The 23,365-nt window shown below is 41.8% G+C and overlaps 1 protein-coding gene across 12 annotated transcripts in view; it reads right to left on the bottom strand.

Moving 5' to 3' along the window:
• COBL (cordon-bleu WH2 repeat protein) overlaps nt 1-23,365 on the bottom strand; it is a 172,937-nt gene that overhangs the window by 140,166 nt on the left and 9,406 nt on the right. For 8 of the 12 annotated variants that reach the window (XM_064660416.1, XM_064660475.1, XM_064660425.1 and 5 more), the window contains exon 1: nt 14,206-14,387. In XM_064660416.1, coding sequence (XP_064516486.1) covers nt 14,206-14,249 — 44 coding nt within the window. In that variant the 5' untranslated portion in view covers nt 14,250-14,387. Of the gene's footprint in view, nt 1-14,205; nt 14,404-14,511; nt 14,618-20,669; nt 20,922-23,365 lie in introns of those variants that run through there. The other 4 variants (XM_064660394.1, XM_064660405.1, XM_064660440.1 and 1 more) reach the window with 4 other exon arrangements.

Here is a 23,365-nt window from a genome sequence, read left to right as displayed (position 1 = left end):
AATCAAGACTAAGTCGGTTTTGTAGATTAAAAAGGTCCCTGCTCTTTGTATATTACATATAATTTCATTACTAAAACTGAACTTCATGACTTATATAACCGTATCACAAAGTTACACAACATTCACTTGTTTTGATTATTAAGAGGTTTTGGGATGGGGTGAAAAAAGTAATGTACTGAAGTGCTAAATCAATACAACTCCATCTACTCAATCTGTACCTACAATTTTTTTCACATTGTAACAATGTTCATGCAAATACCACTCCGTGACAAAAATAACTGAATGCACTGAAGTATTAAGTGCTATTTAGAAAGGAAAACATTTTCACTGTAAAAAATAAATGCATTAACACATGCTCAGTTCTCTCATTTAAGTGTTCCTTGAAATACTGTTCTAATATATTTCTTTATGCAAATAGTAATAAAGATGACACAGACTGACTTAAACACAGACGCATATTCAAACGTCATAAATGACTTGATGGCAATATTCAGATCTGTAACCAGAGGTCACCTGTCTTTTTATCAGTTTTATATAATTACAAAGGTGTGTAGCAGAATATACTCATATTGTCTAAGCTTGAAAATATCTAAAATTAGACTGAGAAAAATTAGTAGTTTTACTCTTGCCTAAATTCTACCTATAAGCCTAAATCTATGGGGTTTTGGTGTTTCTTATAACACACTGGTTGTAAAATTTTTATTCAAACGTAAAATTTTATGATTATTACTATGCTTATACAAGTTAACTTGTTAGTTTGTGCATAACATTTCTCCCCTCTTTTTTTATTGCAGCACAGGAACCACCAGTGAGGGAATACAGCTGAGAGAACTGAAAGATGTCGGGAAAAAAAAAAAAAAAAGACAAGTGGCTTGAGGAAAGCGATTTACATAGCTGTGGACTTCTAAAACTTTTCTTTACCATATGTCCAGCTGTGTCTTTAGACACTCCCTGCTCTGCTCAGTTCTTGACTTTCTGGGTCAATGTCAGTGGTAAGGACAACTTAGAAGACCAAAGTGCTGCTTGAAGCCTACCTGAAGAGTCACAGCTCTGACGACAGATACAGGCTTGCAGAGGAGACCTGAAAGGTCCAAAGAGCACAAGACCAAGCAGAATGAGGCTGTCAGATGGCAAGCCATGGCAGAAGGAGCTCCTTCCAATGCTTTTATAACGCAGTCCCCAAGCAGCGATAACTTTACTCCAGGTACAAATTCAAGTATGCGGTTCTGCTCTTCAGTCATGCCACAAAATTAGAAACTTGCTAGAGAGAATTAAAAAAAAAAAGGCCAGGAGGAACAGACTTCACTATCAAGAGACAGTTTCATTTTGTCCAAGCGTTTTCTCCAAGTGAGATATATTTACTCTGAGCTCCCAGGAATGTACATGTACTTTCTGACAATTTAAAAAAAAAACCAAACAAACAAACCATGAAGATCTGAACTCCTCCACTTGTGAAATCTCCAGGCACCACTGCCAAACCACAGAAACACGCTCACTGTGCTATACAAGCCAATAGAGAATTTCAGGCAATTTTGAGTCTGCATCAGGTGTCAACGCAGCTGGACCATAATATGCAGCAATAAAAACGATAACCCTCAGTCCTCATCTTTCACATGTATTTTGAGGAACACAACAGTATCACCCCCTACATACGAAGAGTTTCATTGGGGAACACTTAGTTTCCCTGTGTATGGAAAATTTTATAATATATAAGCTTGCATGGCCTGTCAGATCATTATCCTCATAAATCCATCCATGACTGCAACATTTGTTCAAAGTAAATAGATTGCAGAACAATTCTGGAAGGAATGCCACAGCTGTATGACAGAGTGGACATGCTGGGTCCAGAAGCAAGGTCCCATATAGTAGCATTTATTTCTAATATTAATCAACATATATTGCCCAAATCACAGTTTTGAATTTTCCATCTGCAACTCAGTGAGAAATACGAACATATTAATTCAGAGATACAGTAGCCTTTTCAAAGATTCCTAAAATAGTCACACATTTCCTTTTAAATGCCAAAAGAGCCTACCAAACCAGTAGGATGAAAGAAGAAGCTATTTCTTTCTATGAGCAGTAAAACAGACCAGTGCCATGTGCTTTTCTCCCTTGTGCTACCCATCGGTAAGAAGGCTTTCTACCGAGACCACCTGTCCACAAGGACTAGAGCTGTGCATGAGCATCTACACTCTAATCTTTCCTCACTTCCAAGCAGTTGCACGTGTACCACTCACACACATCACACAAAGAAGTCTCCAAAGCAGCTCCCGTGCGGACCTCTCTAAGCCTACGTAATTCAAGTCTGAAGAACTGAGGTCTTTTCTATGATAAGCACTATGGAACAAATCAACAGACACCTCAGAAGGCACAAAGGAACATGAAGTCTCCAATCCACTTATTTCCCCAAATTTTGTAAGAAAAACTATCTGGGTGTGGGAAGATAAGAGCTACTATTTTTAGTCTCTTAACTGCATAGTTACTATAGTACAATTGAATGCCTCTGAACTTACAGGTTTTTTTCTACAGGCAGTGATAGTTTCCTCTGTCAAATGAAGAAGTAGCATAGAAAATTGAGAAAAGTCTCTCTAGGGAGTTTTGAGCTTTTAACCATAAATAATACTTGATATAAGCACTTTAGTGCAGGAAAACCCCTGTTGCTGATTTGGGGCTTTGTCTTCAAATAAACAATGCTTATGAAAAGATTTATAAATATTTGAATACTGTTGCACAGATATAGCCAGGTGCTAAGCGGGGCATGAGGGGTTTCTTTGCAATCTGAGCTTTCACATCATGTTTTCTCAAGTGACTCGGCCTACCCCTTTCCCAGCCAAGCTGGGAAGGAAAATCTTCACGCTAGTAACATGTTTGTTACCATGTGCTCAGAAAAAAAAAAAGTAGTAGTCTAGGTTATTTCTTCGAAATTAATCAAAAGTCTGAAGTACAAAAGATGATCTGTAAAGGAGAAGCAAGAGAATGTATCTCCCCTTTTCAGCTGTTTGGATCATTCATTGAAGGGTTCATCTGTGCTGGAGGCTGATGTGTATGTCTTCTCAAATGATGGCAGAAGAGAGCTCAGTCTGCTAGTCGAATCTGGCACCTAAGTTTTGCACACAGAGACTACTTGCTTAATATTTTATATACGGAACAGAATTTTTTATCTTGTAACAATACAGGTAAGTGGGTATTTACATTAAAAAATAATGACTCAAAACTCTTTGTACAAGCACCACTTTTATTGAAAGGGAAGCTCAACTCACCAATAAAAATTAAATTAAATAAATTTAAAAAAATTTCAGTATTGCCAATTTATTCCCAGGTAAATTTAAGCTCAACTGTAAAATATGAAATAGTTTAAGACCTTTTTTCCTATCTATCACTTCAATATCAAACCGAATTTAAAAATCTGAAATTATTCTCAGGTAGCAAATTAGTATATAAATAATTGGCAATGCACAGCAAGCAGTATTTCTTTCCAAGTAACTCCTTATGAAAATGAAGCAGCATGGGGAATTTACGGTGCTTTTTATGGCAAGAAATCCATGGTATCTGTATAAACAGGTTTTATACTTCAGGCAGTTTTGTATGTATAAAATACTTTCCAGTAGACCTGGATCTTTTTAATAGGAGAAAGTATGGTATTTAACCACTTGAATGCAAAGAGATTTCATTCCAAAATAACTATGGCTAATTTGATAATACACAGTAATAAAGAAGAAACAATTTTTATAATGAGATACCGAATTTTTGTTACTTTAACATAAAATATAAACCTGAACCCCTTGGAGCAGCAAGATCAGTGTGCACTCACATGTATTTCACTGATCTGCCCAAGCGAAGGCCATGTTCGTCCCTTTCACACCTGTTTTATGCAGGAGCAGACCCAGAGACTTCGGCCAAGTTGCTTGAGATTTGCACACAGTCTGGCAAATGAAACAGAGAAAAACCAAGCCACACAGGGCCCCCAAGAACTGAATATTAAGGCAATGGGAGCGTAGTCATGCCCAGTCTCTTCCATGCTAAAGAGATCAAATAAATTCAAGCTGCTTCAGAGTAGCTGATCAAAGTACCATTTCCAATATTGCACTAAACAATTAGCCAGTGCTTTTGCTGCTCTTTATTCCCTGGCAAGTGCAAGCAGACTCTGTCCCAACAGAGTCCAAGGCAGACTCTGAGTCTGCCTAGCCCCTAGTAGTAATTTTGTACAACACTACACTAACAGCCTTAAAAAAAATTAAAAACAAATGAACAAAATTCCAAACCAACCAAAAAAAGAAGTATTTCTAAGAAAAAATGAAATCCCTGGTTTGAGGCTGGAAGACAGTAAAACTTAAAAAAATTAGAAAGAAACACTACATCTGAGCCAGGAGAGGGAAGACCCTGTATTTTTATCCTGGCATCAAGTGCTAATATACCCTGAGACATTGTTTATTATTTGTGAAACAAAACTACTAAAAGCAAAGAAATAAAATAGCAGCTTGTATCCACTGATATTCAAATAGTTCCAGTATTCACAATTTGCTTTCTTCAGAAAGGCGAATTCCTGGCCAAAAGTATAATCAGTGTTCTTCAGAAGAGTAATGTTTCCTGACAGCTGTGAAGTTGAAAACTGAGTAAATACTCGTTGCAGAATAACTAATTGCTCTTTCAGGAAGGTATTCTCTTGTTTCTCACAAATCCATCTAAGAATTGGAAGGGAAATTCAAGTATTTGCTTAGAAGTTAGGATAAAAAGCAACTTTACTGTCATCATGACATGGTTTAATCATCAACATACAGTTCCAGGGTTGTGCTTAGGTAGTCTCTTTCTAGATAGTTTTACAAAGTTGGTACAATCTACAAGACTTGAGGTGAAGGGAAAAAACCAGCCAATTAAATTTATTACTTAAAGCTGCAGTATAACTTTTTATCCTTCTCCTACATACACAGTAATTTGGAAAATCCACAAATCTCTGAATTTAAGATAAAATTCTGTTCTGTAATTACTCACATAAAACGTGAGGTTTTTTTCTGTTTTAATTTAAAGTTTGATCCTGGACACTCTATCCATCACACATGGATACATCCATGTTTGTTTCACAATGGAAAAGCTAGGTTTAATAATAATAAGTAATTCCACATTAGCACATTATATTCAGGAATAACAGACATGATCTGAAGATAGCAATTCTTTACTTACTAATGTAAGCGCAGGAGTAAAAATATCTTCTGGTTTACAAAAGACCTGATGGAGTTAGAGAATGACTTCCTGTACACTCTGGTTTATCCCTATCATCCACTAGTTGGCCTGGTCTCATGCAAGTCTGCTATGACATACAGCCCAGTGCTGGAGAATCCACAGCTTCTCTGGGTAAATGAAGGGTTTGCGATTCACTGAGGACAGAAAATGGTCCTAGTTTGTCCCCCGCTGAACAAGTCCCTACCCAGGGAATGAAGCTGTGCAACAGACTTTAAGGAGCCACAAAACAAGACTGCATGTCTCAAAAAGACTGTAAAAAGACTGTATGTCTCAAAAAGCACAAGTTTATGCACATCTGACATCGTAACGTTATTTTAGCATGCAGTGCTGGTCTGTGTTGCTATGAGGTGACCAAGTGACTCTCAGTTCAATACAAGCAAAGAAACACAGATAATTAAAAGCAACCAAAATAAATAACTGTGTTAATTACAACACCAGCAGTTTAGCAACATGATCTGACCTATATGTAGCTGTATTTAACGAATTGGTAAAGTCAGTCTTAGGAGCACCTGAAGGTGTCACAGTACCAAGATTTTAATTGTGGCAGAAGCCAAAGGCTGTCCTTCCCAAAACCAAAGTCCAGTCCTACAGGGAGCATTTGTCAGAACGGCCACGAGCAACACCACCAGCTCTGTTAAAGCAGAGAAAACTGTGCTGACACTGAAACATGAGCTGTACCCCCAGGGAACCCAGCAGTAATTTATTTGGTATCCATAAAAGTGTAGGCTTGGTACCAAAAGTACCATCAGAAGGTATTCAAAAGAAAACAGAAAAGTAAAACTAAACTCAAAACCACAAAAAGAAACAGAAGGAAGCTGGATCCAGACCAAGATATTCCCTCCTCAACACCCTGAACCATTGCTGTGACATTCAGAAATAAAGCACTGCCACAAGAGCAGAGATCGAAGAAAAGCACAGAAAACAGTTTTTTCTTCCCATTTGTCTGAAACTTTTTATTGATTTTGGAGACTCCCCTCATGGCAAACTCAGACAAAAACAGAAGGAAAAATACATGTCCTGTGCACAGTGAGATCAGACGTGCCACGCTTGATGTATTTACCTAGGTGGTATTTTTGCTTCATATGCAAGATACCAACCTCAAACATAAAAAGAAAAATGCAGAAAGAAAAGCCATCTAAGCACAGAAGTTAGAAAAAATGAAATAATATGTTTTATTATAAAATAAGTTGGATTTTTTGTTCATGTTTTTGGAACCTACTAAAGTAGGGAAAAAGTAATTGTTGTTATGCCACAAAATAACTCTACACAACAAAAATAAAAGATGAGTATTTTTAAGGGTCTTGAACAGAATTCACTATTTTATTTTCTCTTATCTCAGAAAGCCACTGCCATAGCACCCAGTAGACCTCCAGGGCGAGCACTGGAGAATGCCCACTGTGAGATACATGGGGTGGGAAGGAAGAGACAAGCTTTTAAAAGAAAAGTAATCTAGATAATATAAAACAGAGCTTTCCCCTTTTGTCCCTGGAGAAGTTGACAAAGATGATTCTGCAGCTGATGGTTCTTATGTACACTACAGCATGGGAACCTTCACACAGCTTCAGAGGGCAAACTCCTGCTCAAATACCAAGAAGAAACCATCTCAGTCCCTAAAAAAAAACCCCTACCTTTTCAGAGAAAAGGTGGACTGGCAGACTAAGAGGAACAGCCTGGGAGATGGTGACAACCAACCATCAATGGTGCATTCATACTCAGGCCCTTGAAAATTATGAAAGCACATCATCAACCACTAATGAAATCCATTTTAAATCTCTATGTATTTGTGTGGCCTTAAAAAAAAAATCATTAATTACCTTTGATTACTGAAAAACAACAGAGCTCTACCCTTTTGGCTCAACTTCGCAATAAAACCTCAGTAACAGCTGATCAGATCAGTACTCCTTTATATAAATAAAACCCAACACACGGTAAAGGAAAGCAGGCATGGCAAACAGAAAGTTGTACTGCTTGTTAGTCGCCCTTGGTGAAAATGTAAAGTAACACTTATCTGATTAAGTACTTTTGGATTGGTACTTACTTTTGAACCTTACATTTGAGCTATATTTAGAACATTGATAATACAAAATGTAACTTTCTTGCTCAAGCTCCATAACAGAGAGATGATTTTGCACCGTATCTGTTTATTTTGTTGAGTAAACAAAGTTTCCATTGTTAGTACCACAAAACAAACGTGGCCCAGAAAGACTGTATTTTCTCTAGCCTTTGAGTCACTAGTTAAGAGCTATAGAAGCACCAGCTCCAACACAACTTCAGGAAGACTGAGGCTTACGTCTGCCTGGCTTCTTGCTTGAAGGAAAAAGGAAGACTCCAGGCAGCAGGGTGGTCCTGGCAATTCAGTATAGTAAAAGCTACAGCGGGTTTAATCCTCAGCCCTTCCTGTGCCAAGTAGGACCTTGAATGTGGGGTTTCTGTAAGAGATGTCCCTCATTACCTGGGTGCTGATTACTTAGGTGAGGGACTCTCCATCACACCTTACTGATTTGTTCCACTTTGCATACACCACATCAACATTGAGAGAGAGCATTAGAGGCAGAACAACTCACAGACAAGCCTTAAATACTTATGCACAGGTCAACCACCTTTAATGAAACAAGACACTGGAGAACACAGAACCAAACACAAAAATGCAGTCTATCTACTGCAGATCTGCCAATACCTGGGGGCAGCCTATACCACTTCATTTCCACCTTTCTACATGCTTTAATGATGTTTTAAAAAAAAAAAAAAAAAAAGAAGTAGATCTGGGTTGTATAATTTTCTGACTACTAAAGAAAGCTTTGTAACTCACATTTCATCACTGAAACTGTCAAAGGAGATTGCCAGCTCTCTTCCATACAACACATCCCAAAGAACACACAAAATACAGCTTAACATGCAAATATCAGTTTGAACTTACAGGGTCAGGAAAAATAAATTAAATTTTTTGCCCCATAGACACTCTGAATCTGGAAACTATAGTAAGAACAAACATGAATAGAAAAACCTTTCTCAATCAATCAATTTTCTTTCCCATTCCTCTTGTTATGACAATTAGTCTGGACAAATGCATAGCACCTGAGGCAGCTCATTATCTGGGGGATTAATGAAACTGAAAAGACATTGTTTCTGGTGCCAGGGGACTAAAGTGGGCATGAGATGCTGTGTGTCAGCACCATCGTGGCACAGCCCTGCCACACAGCTTTGTGACTCACTCATTGGCATGGGTAAAGTCCCTGGCTCATCACTGACACTCTCATGCTGAAACTATGACAACAATACACTATTCCCAGCATCACTTATTTAATGATAAGCAGCCTGGCTCACTGGGCAACTAACAGCTCTGGAAACACTCTCTCTATTAAGAGAATTAATATATTAATAAAGGTTTAATTTCTATTAGCTGAAAATGCAGCTATTTTTCAAAGATCCTGAAAGCATAATTTTAGCTAGAAACATGGATTTTAAGCCTTTTCCCATTCCTTGTTTCTAATGCAGGAGCTGGCTTAACCTGCTGTGGAAAAACCAATTTCTAAAGGCCCCTCAATCTCTCAGAAGCAGCATTAAAGTGTGAAAACTGTCAATTTTCATGGAAATCACAATGCCAGAGCAACACAAAAAGCTGCAGTATACAGAACACAGTTGCTGCCAGAAAATCAAGTGTTTGCTGATGCTAACAGAGTAGCTAAAGGCCAGGCACAGGGGAGTACTTGTTAAGGTACTGAATTGTGATTCAGGAGAAGTGATGTACTTCCCTAACTCTGACACAGGCCGCCTGGCTGCTTTTGGAGCTGGTCATGTAAAAGTGTTTACAATTTTGCCTGTATAAATAATATGGAGTCTCCTATGTGTATTTCTTTAACTCAAATTAATATTTTTAGGAAGTTTTCATAAGTGCTTGTAAGATGATTCAGGTCTGTGACAACAGAAGTCTACATGATGACAGATGTTTAAGAATGAATACACATATTCAAAAGAACTCTCATTCCTTTGAAGGCAAAAAAAATTCCATTCATTCTGGCAATAATCATGCATTGTGTTCTGAACTAATTGGCAAAAAGAAATATATCACACTTCTAGCCAGATTAACTACACAAAAAGCAGTCATGTATTTACTGAACTGACTTCAAAATAAATATTTAGGAGGTTGTTTTTCTGTAATGGTTAGCATCATCTAAAAGTCTACCCATAAGAGTGCTCAAAATGTAACTAACCCTCCTCCTTCTCTAATGCAGCATCCTGAAATTGGTGCAACCAGCCCAGATGGGGTGGTAAGTAAAATCTGTCCTATCAAAATGTAGTGCTACCTCCTGAGAAGCAGTGAAGTGATTCCATGAAGACTAGCAATTTGACCGAGATGTAAATTTACACAAGCAAAACCTGCAGAAAAATGAATCTGTAATTACAAGGGAAAGAATACGAAGAACAACCAAGGCAGATGACAGTAGGAAAGAGAAGATTCAATTTCATCTAAGAGTGGCAGGAGTGGCATAAAGAGCAAGATAAAAAAAGTATAAAAGCTATTCATGGGAAAGAAAATAATGGGAGATGACTGGGAAATGAGAAAAGTCACAACAAATCCTGAATATTTTAGACAGTCCAGAAATGAAAGAGATTTTACAAAGCCTTCTCTTTCATCATCTACTCTGGTACATGACTAGCAGATTTCTGAGAGAAAGGAAAAAAAAAAGGGGAAAGCAAGATATAAGAAATGGGAAGCTGGAATTCAGAAAGAACAGCTGTCAAGACTGGATTGCATTGCATTTATCTCACCATTTAGCTTACTTTTACAGTTAGTATTCTTATCTTCAGCAATCCTGACATATTAGTCATGACTGAAAATACAAATCTCTTACAATATATTAGCTTAACAGTTATATTCACATGGAGTTACAAAACACAGTAAAAATTTCCTTGTTTCATTCTTTGCAATAGTAAGCACAATTCTTCTGTCACTATTACCAGAGTTTTATTTAATGTGATGTATCTCCACTGACATGGAAAGAAATACTTTGGACCCAGACTGAGAGGAAGATAGGGCTAATGTTGATTGTGGTGCCAGAAAAATGCATCACAGGGAAGCTCCTTGTCTCAGGTGGACACATAAGAAATGTTGACTGAATTCTGCAGGAATGGTACAGATACAAATGGGGACACGACATGAAGAACAATCCCAAAAGCTCTAGTGTCAGTCTTGCAACTGGTCAAGGCAGCAATCTTCAAAGTTGGTACTATGCAAAGACAGAACAAGAGGCAATGGCTTTAAGCTAAAAGACAGTAGGTTTAGGTTAGATATTAGAAAAAATACTTGACTGTGAGGGTGGTGAAGCACTGGAACGGGCTGCCCAGAGAAGCTGTGGATACCCCCATCCCTGGTGTTCAAGGCAGGCTGAATGGGACTTTGAGCAACTTGGCCTAGTGTAAGGTGTCCCGGCCCATGGCAGGGGAGTTGGAATGAGATGATCCCTTTCAACCCAAACCACTCTATGATTCTACCACATTGCTGCTCTACGTTTCTAATCGCAGTAATTGCCCTTTGCCATCTGCTACTCTGCACATTGTACAGAAATACGGGTTCTGCATGTAAACATTACTGATGTTTCACACTGTCTACCTGACTTTCAGGGTCACTTCAATCCAGCAGGCAAATCACTCCAAAGTAGGTGTGCTAATGTGAGCCTGTATTTATTAGTACTATAAGGCCCTGCGAGATAGGGAAGGACGTTGAAGCACAGAAAATAAAGGTCCTACTTAAAGAAAGAGCTCCTACATCCAGTTTAACATAGAGGCTTTCCCCAGGTTTGCCAGACTCCAGCAGAAGCTTTTCTGTGCTCAGACATAAAGACTCACAAACTGCTGATGGAGATGCCTACAGTGAAAGGGGAAGATGCTCTGCCCTTTGCAAGGCTCCTAAAAGAGCAGAGAAGAATTGATCCTGTAAGTTCTCATTTTAGGCTTTAGCCTGCTGTACCACTTATGACCCATGTATGTCTGTTATGACATATTATGGTCAAAAAAGTAACCAATCAAGACACCCAGAGAAGCTTATCTCTGCTCTCCCTACTGAAATAACGGCAGATGCAGACACTAAGGTAGTAGATTTTAAACTGGTGTATTTCTGTCTTTTAGTTTCTATTGCATGATCACAGAGTAAATCCTAATTTCTGCTGATGCTACTTAAATTCACCTTCATAAGCTAAAAAAAAATAATTACTTAAATAAAGCATTATGGACTTGGTAAAACTTTAAAAAACTCATGCCCAGCAATTAGTAATAATAAAGTTCTTGGTGCTGAAGTCTACCATTTTTTTTAGAAACTGAGAAATGGGGAAAACCCTGCAACACCAGCACAAATTGCAGTTTTCCTTTGCCATTTAAAACAAAAAAACCCACAACAGTATCCTCCTTTTACATGCACGATTCTCAAGCAGCCATGCCATGAAACGCACGGTCAACTTATTTGTCTACACACACAGCAAAGCTGCTCTATCCTGCACCAAATGACACATTAAATTTGTTCACTGTTTAACAAGGAAAACTCATAATGTTGCTGTTAATGATTCACATAGAGACAAAACAGCTCTGCCTAAATTTTGTTAAAAATTGTGAAGCTGCGGTCATTTTAACCTCTCTTTCATAACTGCAAGCTAACCCAATCAATAAGCTGGAACCACATATAGCATTTCTTCTGCCATGAAAGGATGGTATTTCTGTCACAACAGCCTTAACAGCCGGAGGTCCCCAGGCACACTCCACAGAGGCAGCTCACGTCTGGATTAACACGGGAACCAAAAAGGACAGACAAAGCTGTCCTCTTGCCACACTTGCCTGACCCTAGCAGATTTCGTCATTGAGCAAGTAAAATCTGATTAGAGCCCAAATATCCACTGATATCCAATATGGATGTTAGCAACTCAGGGAATTATGAACCATTCAGTGAAGTTCCCTGTAACAGCACTTGACACATCCAGGCTGGGAACCTCTGACTTGCAAGAAAAGGCAACAAGAAGTATTTCAAGGCTGAAATTCAGAGGTCAGATAAAACAGACAGGTAGTCCCCCCTCGGTGCACATGACAGTGCTGCCATCAGCTTCCACAGGAGCAGATTAGCACCCACACATTTTGTTATACAATATCACAAGTGTATCTGCACCTTACAATTGGATTCATCTCCTTGAGCCATGTCACAAGCAATCTGAAGTTAATGCAGTTACTGTAATTTTTGTTCCTGTATGTGATATCCAAGTCTGTCTGTGGATAAGTTTACACAGATGAAACTGGTTACAAAGGATTCAGGAGTTTTGTTCAGAAACGCCCCCAGACTCCAGTGTTCATCTCTGAGATGCGCTAATGACATGTTCCCATTTCAAATTCAAACTCTTTAATGAATCTTTGGATTCTTATGAATCGAGACAAATTTTTAAACAGCACTGCATCTGAGTTACTGTTCAAAGCACACGTGTAAATTGGCACCACAAATGATCTCTTCATCAGAATTTTAGAAAGCAGCTATACTATTACATTAACTAAATACACAGAGGGGCAGGCACCTTCTATGTACTGCTTTTCCTGGAAGCCTAAAAGGTCATGATCAAAAAGGCTCATTTGCAACTGGAATTAAGCATTTTATTTACAAAAGAGAAGCAAGCTATGTCACGCTCTGCAACTCAAAGAAACACGGCACACACTGTTTCATTACCACAGCACTAGCAACGGCATCTTCAATCACTGTTCCCTGTACTACTTTCTGTTTTAGGCACTACAAGGTTCCATATCAAACCCAAACTGAGGAAACAAAACTACTGTAGTCCACTAGCACATACTTTAAAGCTGTGTCCTACTTCGTTGAAAATAAATTTATGACCTAAACATTAGAACTAAAAATAAAAATGCAGCTGAAGCAATCACAGCCTCTTTCAGTCCATGCAGACAGTGTGAAGTAGAGCAGTAAATTGCTGCAAGAAGACAGAACAGCTCTTAAAACTTGTCCAGCTTCTACTCTGACAAAAGGGATCACTCAGGACCTCAGCGTGCTGGTGCTCTCGTCGTTTAATTAACGGACTAATAAATTCACTGCTGGCTCACTCTTTATTTGTCTCTTTTCTTGAGAAACCCCAAACCCACCCGTGGTTTACATTAGGACTGACTACTATTTAGCAGTAGTGCTGCGAGAGCGGTGCCTGTCACCAAAGCCAGGAGGAACTGGGGGCAGTGTCCGCAGGTGCGCCGTGTCCGGCCGGCACTGCGGTCACCCACCAACCTCTGACAAGTTTCGGCGTTTCTAATGCGCGGTTGGCAGCGCTTTTCCTTCTTCTGCCACGGCCGTGCGGTGGGGCCGAGGGACCCACAGCTGGGACGGCTGAATAAACCTTTCAAAGGCTTTTGGCAGCTGCGTCCTGGCGCTCGGGCGAGAATCTCTGCGGCCCCGGGGGCTGCTCCAGACCCTCGGCCGGGCGGGTCCGCCCCAGACCCGCCGCGGCCCCGGCTTCCTCCCAGCTGGTGGTGCTGCTTCCAGCCCCGGCGGCCCGGGTCGGGAGCTTCAGGCGGCGGCTGCCTGCCGTCCCGAGCAACCTCTGCAGGAATAACCCCCGAACCCAATCCGCTCTCCCTTCTCGCACCCGGAGGGGCAGCGCCAGCAGCCTGGCCGGGGCGGCCCTCCCGCAGGGCAAAGGCGAAGCAGGCACTTTCTCCCGCTCCTGACCTTTCTGCACCCCAGCTCACCGCCCGCCGTCCCCTGCTCCCCGCTGTGCCCCCTCTCCCCACGGGCTGCGCTCTCAGAGCGGGCCGGGCACCGACACCTGTGCGCCGGCTCCGTCTCGCCGCCCCGAGAGGGAAGGGAGGCAGGCGGGAGGGAGGGAAGACACCGAGGCCCGCCGGCCAGCACGGCCGCTGTCGCCGTCCGGAGCCGCTCCTCCCATGCAGGCGAGCGGTGGCAGGCCGGGCCAGGGTCCCGGCAGGAGGGAGGCTTACCCGGTGGGAGGCTTGCTGGCCCCGGGGCGCACGAGGGTCTCCATGGCCGGGCCCCCCTCACCACTTCTTAAGGGACGGGCCGGTCCAAGACGCGATCCCGCAGCGGGACAGCAGCGAAGGTCGGAGGCGGGGGTACCGAGAGGGAGGGAAGAGAGGAGAGCAGAGGAGTGAGAGCCGCCCTCGCCCCCACCTCCCCCGCTCCCCGCCCCGCCGCCGGGCGGCACTGCCCGGGCCGCCGCCGCCCACGGCTGCCCAGCCCGGCCAAGGGCGGGGATGCCCTGCTAGGGCGGCCCCCGCCCGCCTTACCGGGCCGACAGGGAAGCTACGCCGCAGCGCGGGCACTGACAGCTCGGCTGCCCGGCCAGACCACGGCAGGTCACGGCGGGGCTCAGCTGGCCGCTGCCCGGGCAGCCCGGGGGTGCGGGGGCGCTGCGAACCGGTTTCCATGTGATTGGCCGGCACAAACGCAAACACGACCGCCGCCCCCGCAGGCACTGCCGCCCCCGCCGCGGTGTGGGAGAAGAGGGGATGGGGTCACCGGTGGGGGAAAGGAGCGACAAACGCCCCCGTCAGCGCCAGCTCCGAGAACCCTCCTCCGCCTCTTTCGCCGCGAACTTGGCAAACCCGGCGCTTGCCAGGCGGCTGTGCCCGAGGCTGCGCCCCGCGGGGAACGGAGGCTTTTCCTCAGCCTCACACCCCGCACAGACCCTGGCGCTGCCGCCTCCGGCACATTTCTCGTCATCCCTGTTCTTACAGATGTTTTTTTCTTCTTTCGGAGGCGGCACAAACAACTACTTGAAAACTACCAGCGACTTTGATCAAGAAGAGGGGCTGGCGTGGCTGACTGGGCAGTCATGGCAAGGCAGGGTTCTCCCGGGTTTTCCTTCCAGCGGCACGAGCCCATCATGGGGAAGGCAGACCCACAGCCCGGGAGGTGCGGGGCGCCCGCCGGCACAACCTTCGCGGCAACTCAGGCACCGCGTTGAAAATCTGGGTGTGCTGTTTTAGGAATATCCCCCTCACGCCGTTTCCCCAGAATATCAACTGTTACACTTGTGTGAAAGGAGAACAAGGCTGGAGGTGGGGGAGCCTGCCTAGTATTACTGCGGTACATGCCCGCTGTCCGGCGTGCCCGGCGCTGGGCAGCCTGGCCTCTCGGATGTTTCAGGAGTTTCTCTCCTCTCCAGCCAGCCATTTGCGTTACATTGCTTTCCAGGCCATGGTGGGAGGATGGCAGAGGTGGCAGACGGGTCAGGCTACCAGCCAACACAGGGACCATGAGACAGGAGCAAGCAGACTGAGTGATGTGCCGGTTGAGAGATTTGGGTGAGGAACTGAGATGGGAATGGGAGATGCTGCCTGACTTGCATTTCTCTTGACTGCCTTTGTGACGGTCCCACAGGTTCTGCTTAATGGTCACTCCTTCCCCCAAACACTTCCATCCCTTCAGGCTTGAGCTTGATGGGCATGTTCTGCCCATCGGAGAGTGTCTTGCCCAGTTCAGTAATCAGACAGAGTAAATGCAAGTAGCTTCTTTGGCTCCAGAAGTTAAGAGTTTCTTCCTCAGCCAGCAAGACTTGGCAGATCTGGGTCAAAAGCTACACGTGGCTGATGGCATTGCTATCTGGAGAAACCCTCATTCCAGGCTGACTGTAAATGTTTTGAAACATTCAAACATTGGATTAATTTGCCAGTAACAGAAAAGAAAATGATGTATTCACCTTTTCTGTACTGCACGTTTGTCTACCAAGGCTTTTATGTTATGATCAAAATACCTGTTTCTGTGTATTTTACCCCAGTGTGTAACAGACAGGGAAGTACTACTGTATTGTAGTATAGCCATCCTTAACTTTATCTTTTCTTGCTTTGGCAACCTGAGGTCTTCCCTTAATTCCCATCTCCTCAGCAGAGAGTTGAGAATGCTGACTTCTGTTCCCTCCTCTCCATCCCTGCATATACAGATGGCCTAAGGGCAAGGGAGGCAGTTGACTGTCCTAGCTGTAGGTAGAGAAACAAAAATATGGATTTGGAGAAGCAAAACATGGATCTCTAATTTCCCTGCTACCATGGGTAGAAGTTGACTGAGTTGCCACAGTTCAGTAATTACCCCAATCATCTGAGCCACATGCCATGGTAATGAGCCACATACATGATCTTAATCTGAGCCCTTATGAAAATAAATAGGCTAGGTTACATACTTTATTTTGCAAGTGGATTGGTTCAGCAACTGTGCACTGTCACTTACCATAGCTCGAGGAATGAATGGTGATCTGTTAAATCATGGGAACTTGATTTCGTAGCTCTGTTCATCATTTATTTGGTCATTTTTCATCTCCCCTTTTTTCCTCGGAAATCTTAATGAACTCTTCCCTATCCTAGAATAGATGCAAAGGCTGCAGAGGAACCAAACCTCTGCAGAACCGTCCAAACCTTTTCCTGTCTGCATCATTAGCAAATTATGCTGCACCAGTTATTTCAAGAACCTGAAAGAACGTCTCTTGCCTCAGCTGTAACTTTTACTCTACCATGATATACATGAGCAGAGGTGTAAACCACAAAATAACAAAATAATATTTGCTTATGATGCTCATTTCTTTTTATATAGCACAGCAAAAGAGTGAAAGCCTATTAATTACCGAACTCACAGCACCAGCAGGAGCGACTGCCCATTCTCCTGTTCTTCAGTCCCATTTGGCTGATGGAAAATCTGGGTAAAATGTGGTGAGTGCACTCTGCGATACAGCATGGGAATCTGCCTTTCTCCAGGCTCTTTGGCATTGGGCCTGGCTCTTAAAAGAAGGGCAAAGGGGGTATTTCTAGTGTGCATTGTAATCCCCACAATCGTGGTGCTATGCTCATTTTTTAGGCAAAGGGCATTAGTTTGGAGAGGGGCTGCGTGAGTATTTGCCAAGCTCATAAAATATCTGTGAGACTGGCATGTTCAACCCCACCCCTAGACTGCTTTTAACCCTTTCACTTCTATATAGCTTCATCTCTGTTTAGATGGACCTCCTTAACGTATTTCCTAAGAAAATGTAAACATTTAGGTGACAAAATCCTTGACAAAAAATAGTTTAGGCCTTTAAAAATATTCACCAGAACAATTTCACATTAATGCTTTTGTACAGTCTTTAAAACATTATTCCTATATTTTCTCACGTTCACTGCTGATAGTGAATCAAACCTTTAAGGCTGCATTTTTCTTCTGCTAAAACTGGCCTGTAATATTTCAGGAATTTGAGTTTATAGTATAAGCGTAACTGAACATGTAAGGAATCTAGTAAGATGAGTCTAATACCAAAGAATTTGTTTATAAGGTAGCAAAAAGAGGTTAAAAGTAGCTCAGCATTAGCTAACATGCACCAGTTAACCAAGCTTTTTCTCTAGTCTAGCATGTAATCTTTTCCTATGATTCCACTGTTTGAGGACCATCTTAAAATCAGAAACCAGGTTTGAGCTTAAAAACCAAAGCAAAAATAACAAACTCTAATTTATAGCAAGAAAAAATTGCGAATAGAAGTTAGTTAGTGTGGTTAGGTTTAGTTAATAGCAAACACACATCTTTAACCACATAAATCCTTTTCCCATTCTCAGCAATCTAGAAGTTGCAATTTAAGCATTAGTTCCTGTAAGAGAGTTGACTTACTGTACAATTGTAAAATTCCTGGCTGTGTAATTAGAGCAATTGGAGCTGTGTAGCCTCAGGCTCACAAAATTCCGTTACTTTGCTATCCACAGGAAAAAAAAAAAAAAAAAAAGAGAAGGGAAGATTTTTCAGAGTTATTTTAAATGTGTCTAAAAGTGGACACAGCAGACAACTACATAATCCAGACTGAAGCTGATACATCTCTATAATATGGTCACACAGTCTTGAATGTAAGAACCGTAGAACTTTGAGGATTTTGTTTTAAAGGTTGGATATTAATTACATGCTTATTGTTCTTTTTTTTTCACCACAGTTGTTTTCCCTAACATTTTGTTCTATATATTTTGGACAATTGCCTTACAATTTCCTCCCTTTTCTACTATTCCTCCTATGTGCGCTTTTTTCAGTATTTGAAACCCGAGGCCTAGTCTGCAACTGAACTGACATTAATGAAAGAATATTTACCTGGACAGACCCAGTGGGCCAAAGCTCATGTTCTTGGGCTCAGCTGTGGTGAGAACCTTCCTAGGCAAGATGCTAATGTAAGATGTTTTCCAAAACTGAAGAATGGTGTGACTCAAACTCATCTAAACAGTGAGAACATACTTCTGTGAACAGTGTCAGAGAAGGGAAAATATAAAATCAGTTTTCAAGACCATGTCATATTATATGACTTAAAAAAGCCTTTGGAAAATCTTGACTACCTTACAAAACAAATTTCAAAACACTAACTAATTTGTGTAAGCTTATCTTCATTGTACTGAGCTGGGTAATCCCACTTGGTCTGCTGGTCAGGGTGACCCAGCTACAGCCATTCCTCTCTGTGAGGTTTTTGCTCTTTGTTTGCCATGCTAAGGAGAGTCTGAGGTTGTGAAAGCAGCATTTCAGAGATGCAATTCACCACCTCACAGATGCTGGTGCCACTAAAATTCCCTTCATCCTTACCTCTTTCTGTGGTAAGAATGAAAGTAAGTTGTACAATGCTTAGAATTACCCTCTCTTTCAGAACATTTGTGAAAGAGAAGTAGAGATCTTATGCCACTCAGCCCAGCAGAACTATCAGAAAGGGAAACTTAACGAGGCTTCTGTGAAAATACCTTTCCACAGCTCTGAAAACAGCTCATTTAGAAGTGGCGTGAAGTCTTAGTACAGCACTCTGGCAGGTCGTTTTCCAGTTAGTGGAGTACAGACAGGCCAGGCTTTTGTAAAGTTGGGCAGGACTGACAGGAAAATGGCAGAAGGGACGCTCCATGCATGGTCTAGCACCACAATAAAACAGAAAGCTCCTATGTAAGCAACGGATGTGGCACGATCCCAGTGTTCCTTGTGCAACAAACTACATATGCAACATCACATCTTCACCACTGCAACCCGCCTGCACCTCTCCCAGACATTGTACCCAGCTCTCCAATCAGCAGGCACAGTTGGAGCTGAAAGCGATGGCAGTGAGGAGCACCATCTGCCTTTGAAGCACTGACAGTCATGTGGGGCTTCAGCTACTAACTCCTGGAATCGTTCTTAAAAGTTAGTGCCAAATGCCCTTAGAAAACAGTTCTCAAGTGAGCTATGTCTGTAGTGAACATTCAATGTAAGGGTTTCTATATCAAGGAGGCTATTTCTATTTTGATATACATAATATAGTCATGCTATAATCAGAATTATATGCGCTGACAGTCCTCTCTGTAAATATTTAACACTGTATGAGATAAGCTTTATTAACGTTGTCCACAACTATGTTTTACCTCACAGGCTGGGTTAAACTTCTACAACTTTAAAATAGTGGTTTGTTTTTGATTTTGGTTTTTTTTTTTTTTTCAGTGCAATATTTCACTGAAATTTAGAAAGTTTCCATGGTTAGGAGGTAGTGGTATATCCAGGTTTCATTTTCAAATTTCAGGATGGATAAATTACAACAGAGATTTTGTAGAATTTCATAGTTGATTACATAATTCTCATCTCACACTTGCATCATCTGATGCACCTCTCAGTTAATCCTGATTGATAGCAACACAAATGAAAACAGGATTTGGTTCTGTGTTTAAATCAAAATTAACATGCTATGCATAAAGACAAATACACATCTACTTATGCAAAGAAAAGCAAAAGTATCAGGCTCGGTGCTGCTACTATTTCTGTTGAGTTACCTAATTTGTGACTGCCTTAGTTTACCAACAACTCAAAGTGCACAAAGATGTATATGCATATGGAACATCACCAATACTAGATTCAACTTATATTCCTTAATTCTTCAGGGAAAAAAAGACCCTTTGAGATATATCATCTCTAGAATTCTCCATGAACTGAACAGGGACTTGAATAGCTGCTTCCTGGTAAATTACTACATGCACTCCCAAAGGCCTACCTTTTACTTATTCCCTCCCCAAGTGCAGACCTCATGAACCTGCTGAAATCACTAAATGGTATTAATATGAGACTCATAGCCCTGAAGGATAGAACTTCAATGGATACTATTATCAGGAAAGCATCTGAAGATGGCAGATGACATCTGACATACATAAAGCCTTATATATAATTCAGACCTAAGTCACAAATATGAGGGAGTAAATAAGAAAATAACTTACCTCCTTACCTTGACGAATTCTTTCTGAACATATTTGGATTGACATCATATACAATTAATTTTTTCTAGCCACCATCATGTCATGATATAATCAGTGGTGTGAAGGGTGGCTTTCCCATCACCTACCCTCTGAGGCCAGCAAAGGCTTATTAACTCTTCTTTCGTACATTTCGTAGGCTTTACACTTTGATATCAATAAGTTAAAAGACAGTAATACTTTTCTTTTTGCTAACATACCTTGAGGCCAATCCTGCTGCTTATTTCTTTTTCCAGAAGATAGAGGTTAGCTAGTTATGGCAAAGGACGATGAAGGAGATCTTCCAAAGATGCCTGGTTGTACAAATCCAGAAGGTCTTGGTCCAAAATGAAGTACACAAGTACACAATTGTTTCACCACGGTGTCATTGGGCAGACATGGTCGTGCAGGGACAAGACAGAGTAGCGCTTCTCTCTTCAGAAAGGGTTGTGGTCACCTTCCTCCCCCTGCTCCTGTAAGCAACACATAGTTAGAAACCAAAAAACTCTCCTTGAATTATCAAGGAAGGGATCGGAGAAACTGTCCGGGGTGGAGGAAATATGGATTATCTGGACAACATCACTGTGCTGAACCAAAGCCAACTGATATTGAGAGATTTTCTACTGATTCCAACTGTTTTTTCTAAATCTTTTGCATCGCTTGCAAGCATGGGCAGTAATGACTAGTGGTTCTACACAACTTTTCTTCTCTCATTTGCTCCCCTCTTTCTTTTGAATGTGAAGTTAATCACCTCTTAAGCCTACCTCTAGCTAGTTGTACTGGTGCTACATGAATCTTCACAGGAATCTGCTGTTTACTGGCCCCTAAAAGACAACGTGAAGGTAAAAAGTCTGCCATGTGCTTTAAACATCCTGTACCTGACATGATGTGGTTGATGAACCTTTGGAACCTTTTTATTTCTCTGTCTTCTCCTGGCTTGTCAACTTTCCTCACCCTGCAATCTCAGTCAAGGGGAGGGGTATAAATGATTACATAATTAAAATGAAACGACACTCCCTTTCTTCAAGTGAGTCATCTGCAGGTATCCAGAAAATGTACAGCATGAAAATTACCTCCAGTTCAGGGTATTAAGAATACAAAAGTAGCTCCTTAGAGGTCTTCTGGAAAAATAAGTATGGATTACATCTAATTTATAAATAAAGAGAACTACTTTCCTGCAGTTCATGGTTGCAGACTAGGATAACCGGATTACAAAGCTTCCAGTGAATTTGCAACACAGGGTGATACAGTGCTGTGTCGCTTCAGGGACAGCCCAGAAAACAAACTGTGATGCAAAGGGCTGTGCTTGGTTCCTCCTCTGGCCCCATGGCAAGAGGTCTCTTGGCAGCAGCTGGTGTCTGCCTCAGCACTTGCTGTCCAGCCTGTTGGCACAGTTTATCTTTCCAGCAGAGTGGGAGGTGAGCCAGAGCCACACCTTTTCTCCACCTTCTTCAGCAGAGACGGATGACAAGAGAGGAAAACAATAAACCCACGGAAACCCATCTTTTCTTACAATGCAAGTATCTATCACAGAAAGGCCTTAGTGGCCATGAAGGGTCTAGGATAAAGACCACAAACTCTTCAGTAAATGGGCATGTGTCCATAGAGATTTAAAGGAATAAATTGGTTTTAAACTTATTCATAAGACGATGCAATATTAAAGGAACCCACAGATTTATATGCAGTTTTTTCTTTTACTAGAAGATGACAAATAAAGGTATAAATCCTCCTAAAGTACATTAGACTAACACTTGCAATAACTATGGAGGTGCTTTCACAGCACTGGCCTGTGTTTTAAGTTGTCTCAAAAGCCCCATTAAGTTTAGTTATCGTTACTGAACCAAAACACACATTGCAATCTTCACAAACTTTCACTCAAAATGTGTTCTGGAACCTGTCTGCACCTTACAAGGGAAAATTAAAAGTCAGAGAGTGACATTTTAATTGTTCATATGTACTTTGCATTTTATGTGCCGTACTACCTCAGTTGTTTATAGAGTCATATAATATCCTGAGTTGGAAGGGACCGACAAGGATCATCGAGTCAAACTTCTGGCTCTGGACTGGAACACTCCAAAAATCACATCATGTGTCTGAGAGCATTGTCCAAACACTTTTTGAACTTGAAGGAATTGTCTGCTCGAGTCAGACCCTATGGGTGCACAAAAAGGGTAACCAGCTACGGGTCTTACAGCAACCTCTGCAGCCTAAGTCATTGATTATGTGAAGTTTACTCAGGGTGCTTGGTGTGAGCAGCCTCCTGGTTGTTCTCATCCTTCCACGTGCAGAAGATAACCTTGGGTCCTGCTCCAATGCAGGAATGTGGTGGGATCCCACCTGCAGACATCGTACATGCCACCGACAGAAGGTATCCATGCCATCCCCCACAGCAGCCTCCTCTCGTGGCTACTGAAACCACCTCTGTCGGTTGCCCAATCCCAGCTGAACTGTTGCAAAGCTCGCAACATGTCTTAAACAACAGGTACAGCTCCAGTGCACGATCACTTCAGGGTAGGTATAACCTTCCTCTTCTCTGAGATTTTAATGTCATAGCACAGGAGAATCTTTGTGCAGTTTGAGAGTGGTGCTTTTAACCCCTTGAAAAACAATGGTGTGTGCAAGAGTGACACTGAAAATCCACAGTACTTTGCTACCATGTTTTCAATTTTAAGGTGATTCCCTCGAAAATTATTAAGTACCATTGACTTACACATTACAATTGTACTTCCAGACTGCTGTCTAATACAGATCTTGAAGACTACATTTGTTACTCTACTACTTTATGAATACCTCATTCCTTCCTGATGATTGAACACTAAACATGTCTAAACCTGGAATTTTCAGATAGATGTAACATAGACTGTAAAATACATATATAATGTTATGATTCTAGTTTTGTTTTCTTTGGGGTGGGTTT

This window comes from Pseudopipra pipra, chromosome 1, assembly GCF_036250125.1.
Source record: "Pseudopipra pipra isolate bDixPip1 chromosome 1, bDixPip1.hap1, whole genome shotgun sequence".
Lineage (NCBI taxonomy): Eukaryota > Metazoa > Chordata > Aves > Passeriformes > Pipridae > Pseudopipra > Pseudopipra pipra.
The sequence above is the reverse complement of the archived record's forward strand: the minus strand, read 5'-3'. Positions and strand labels throughout refer to the sequence as shown.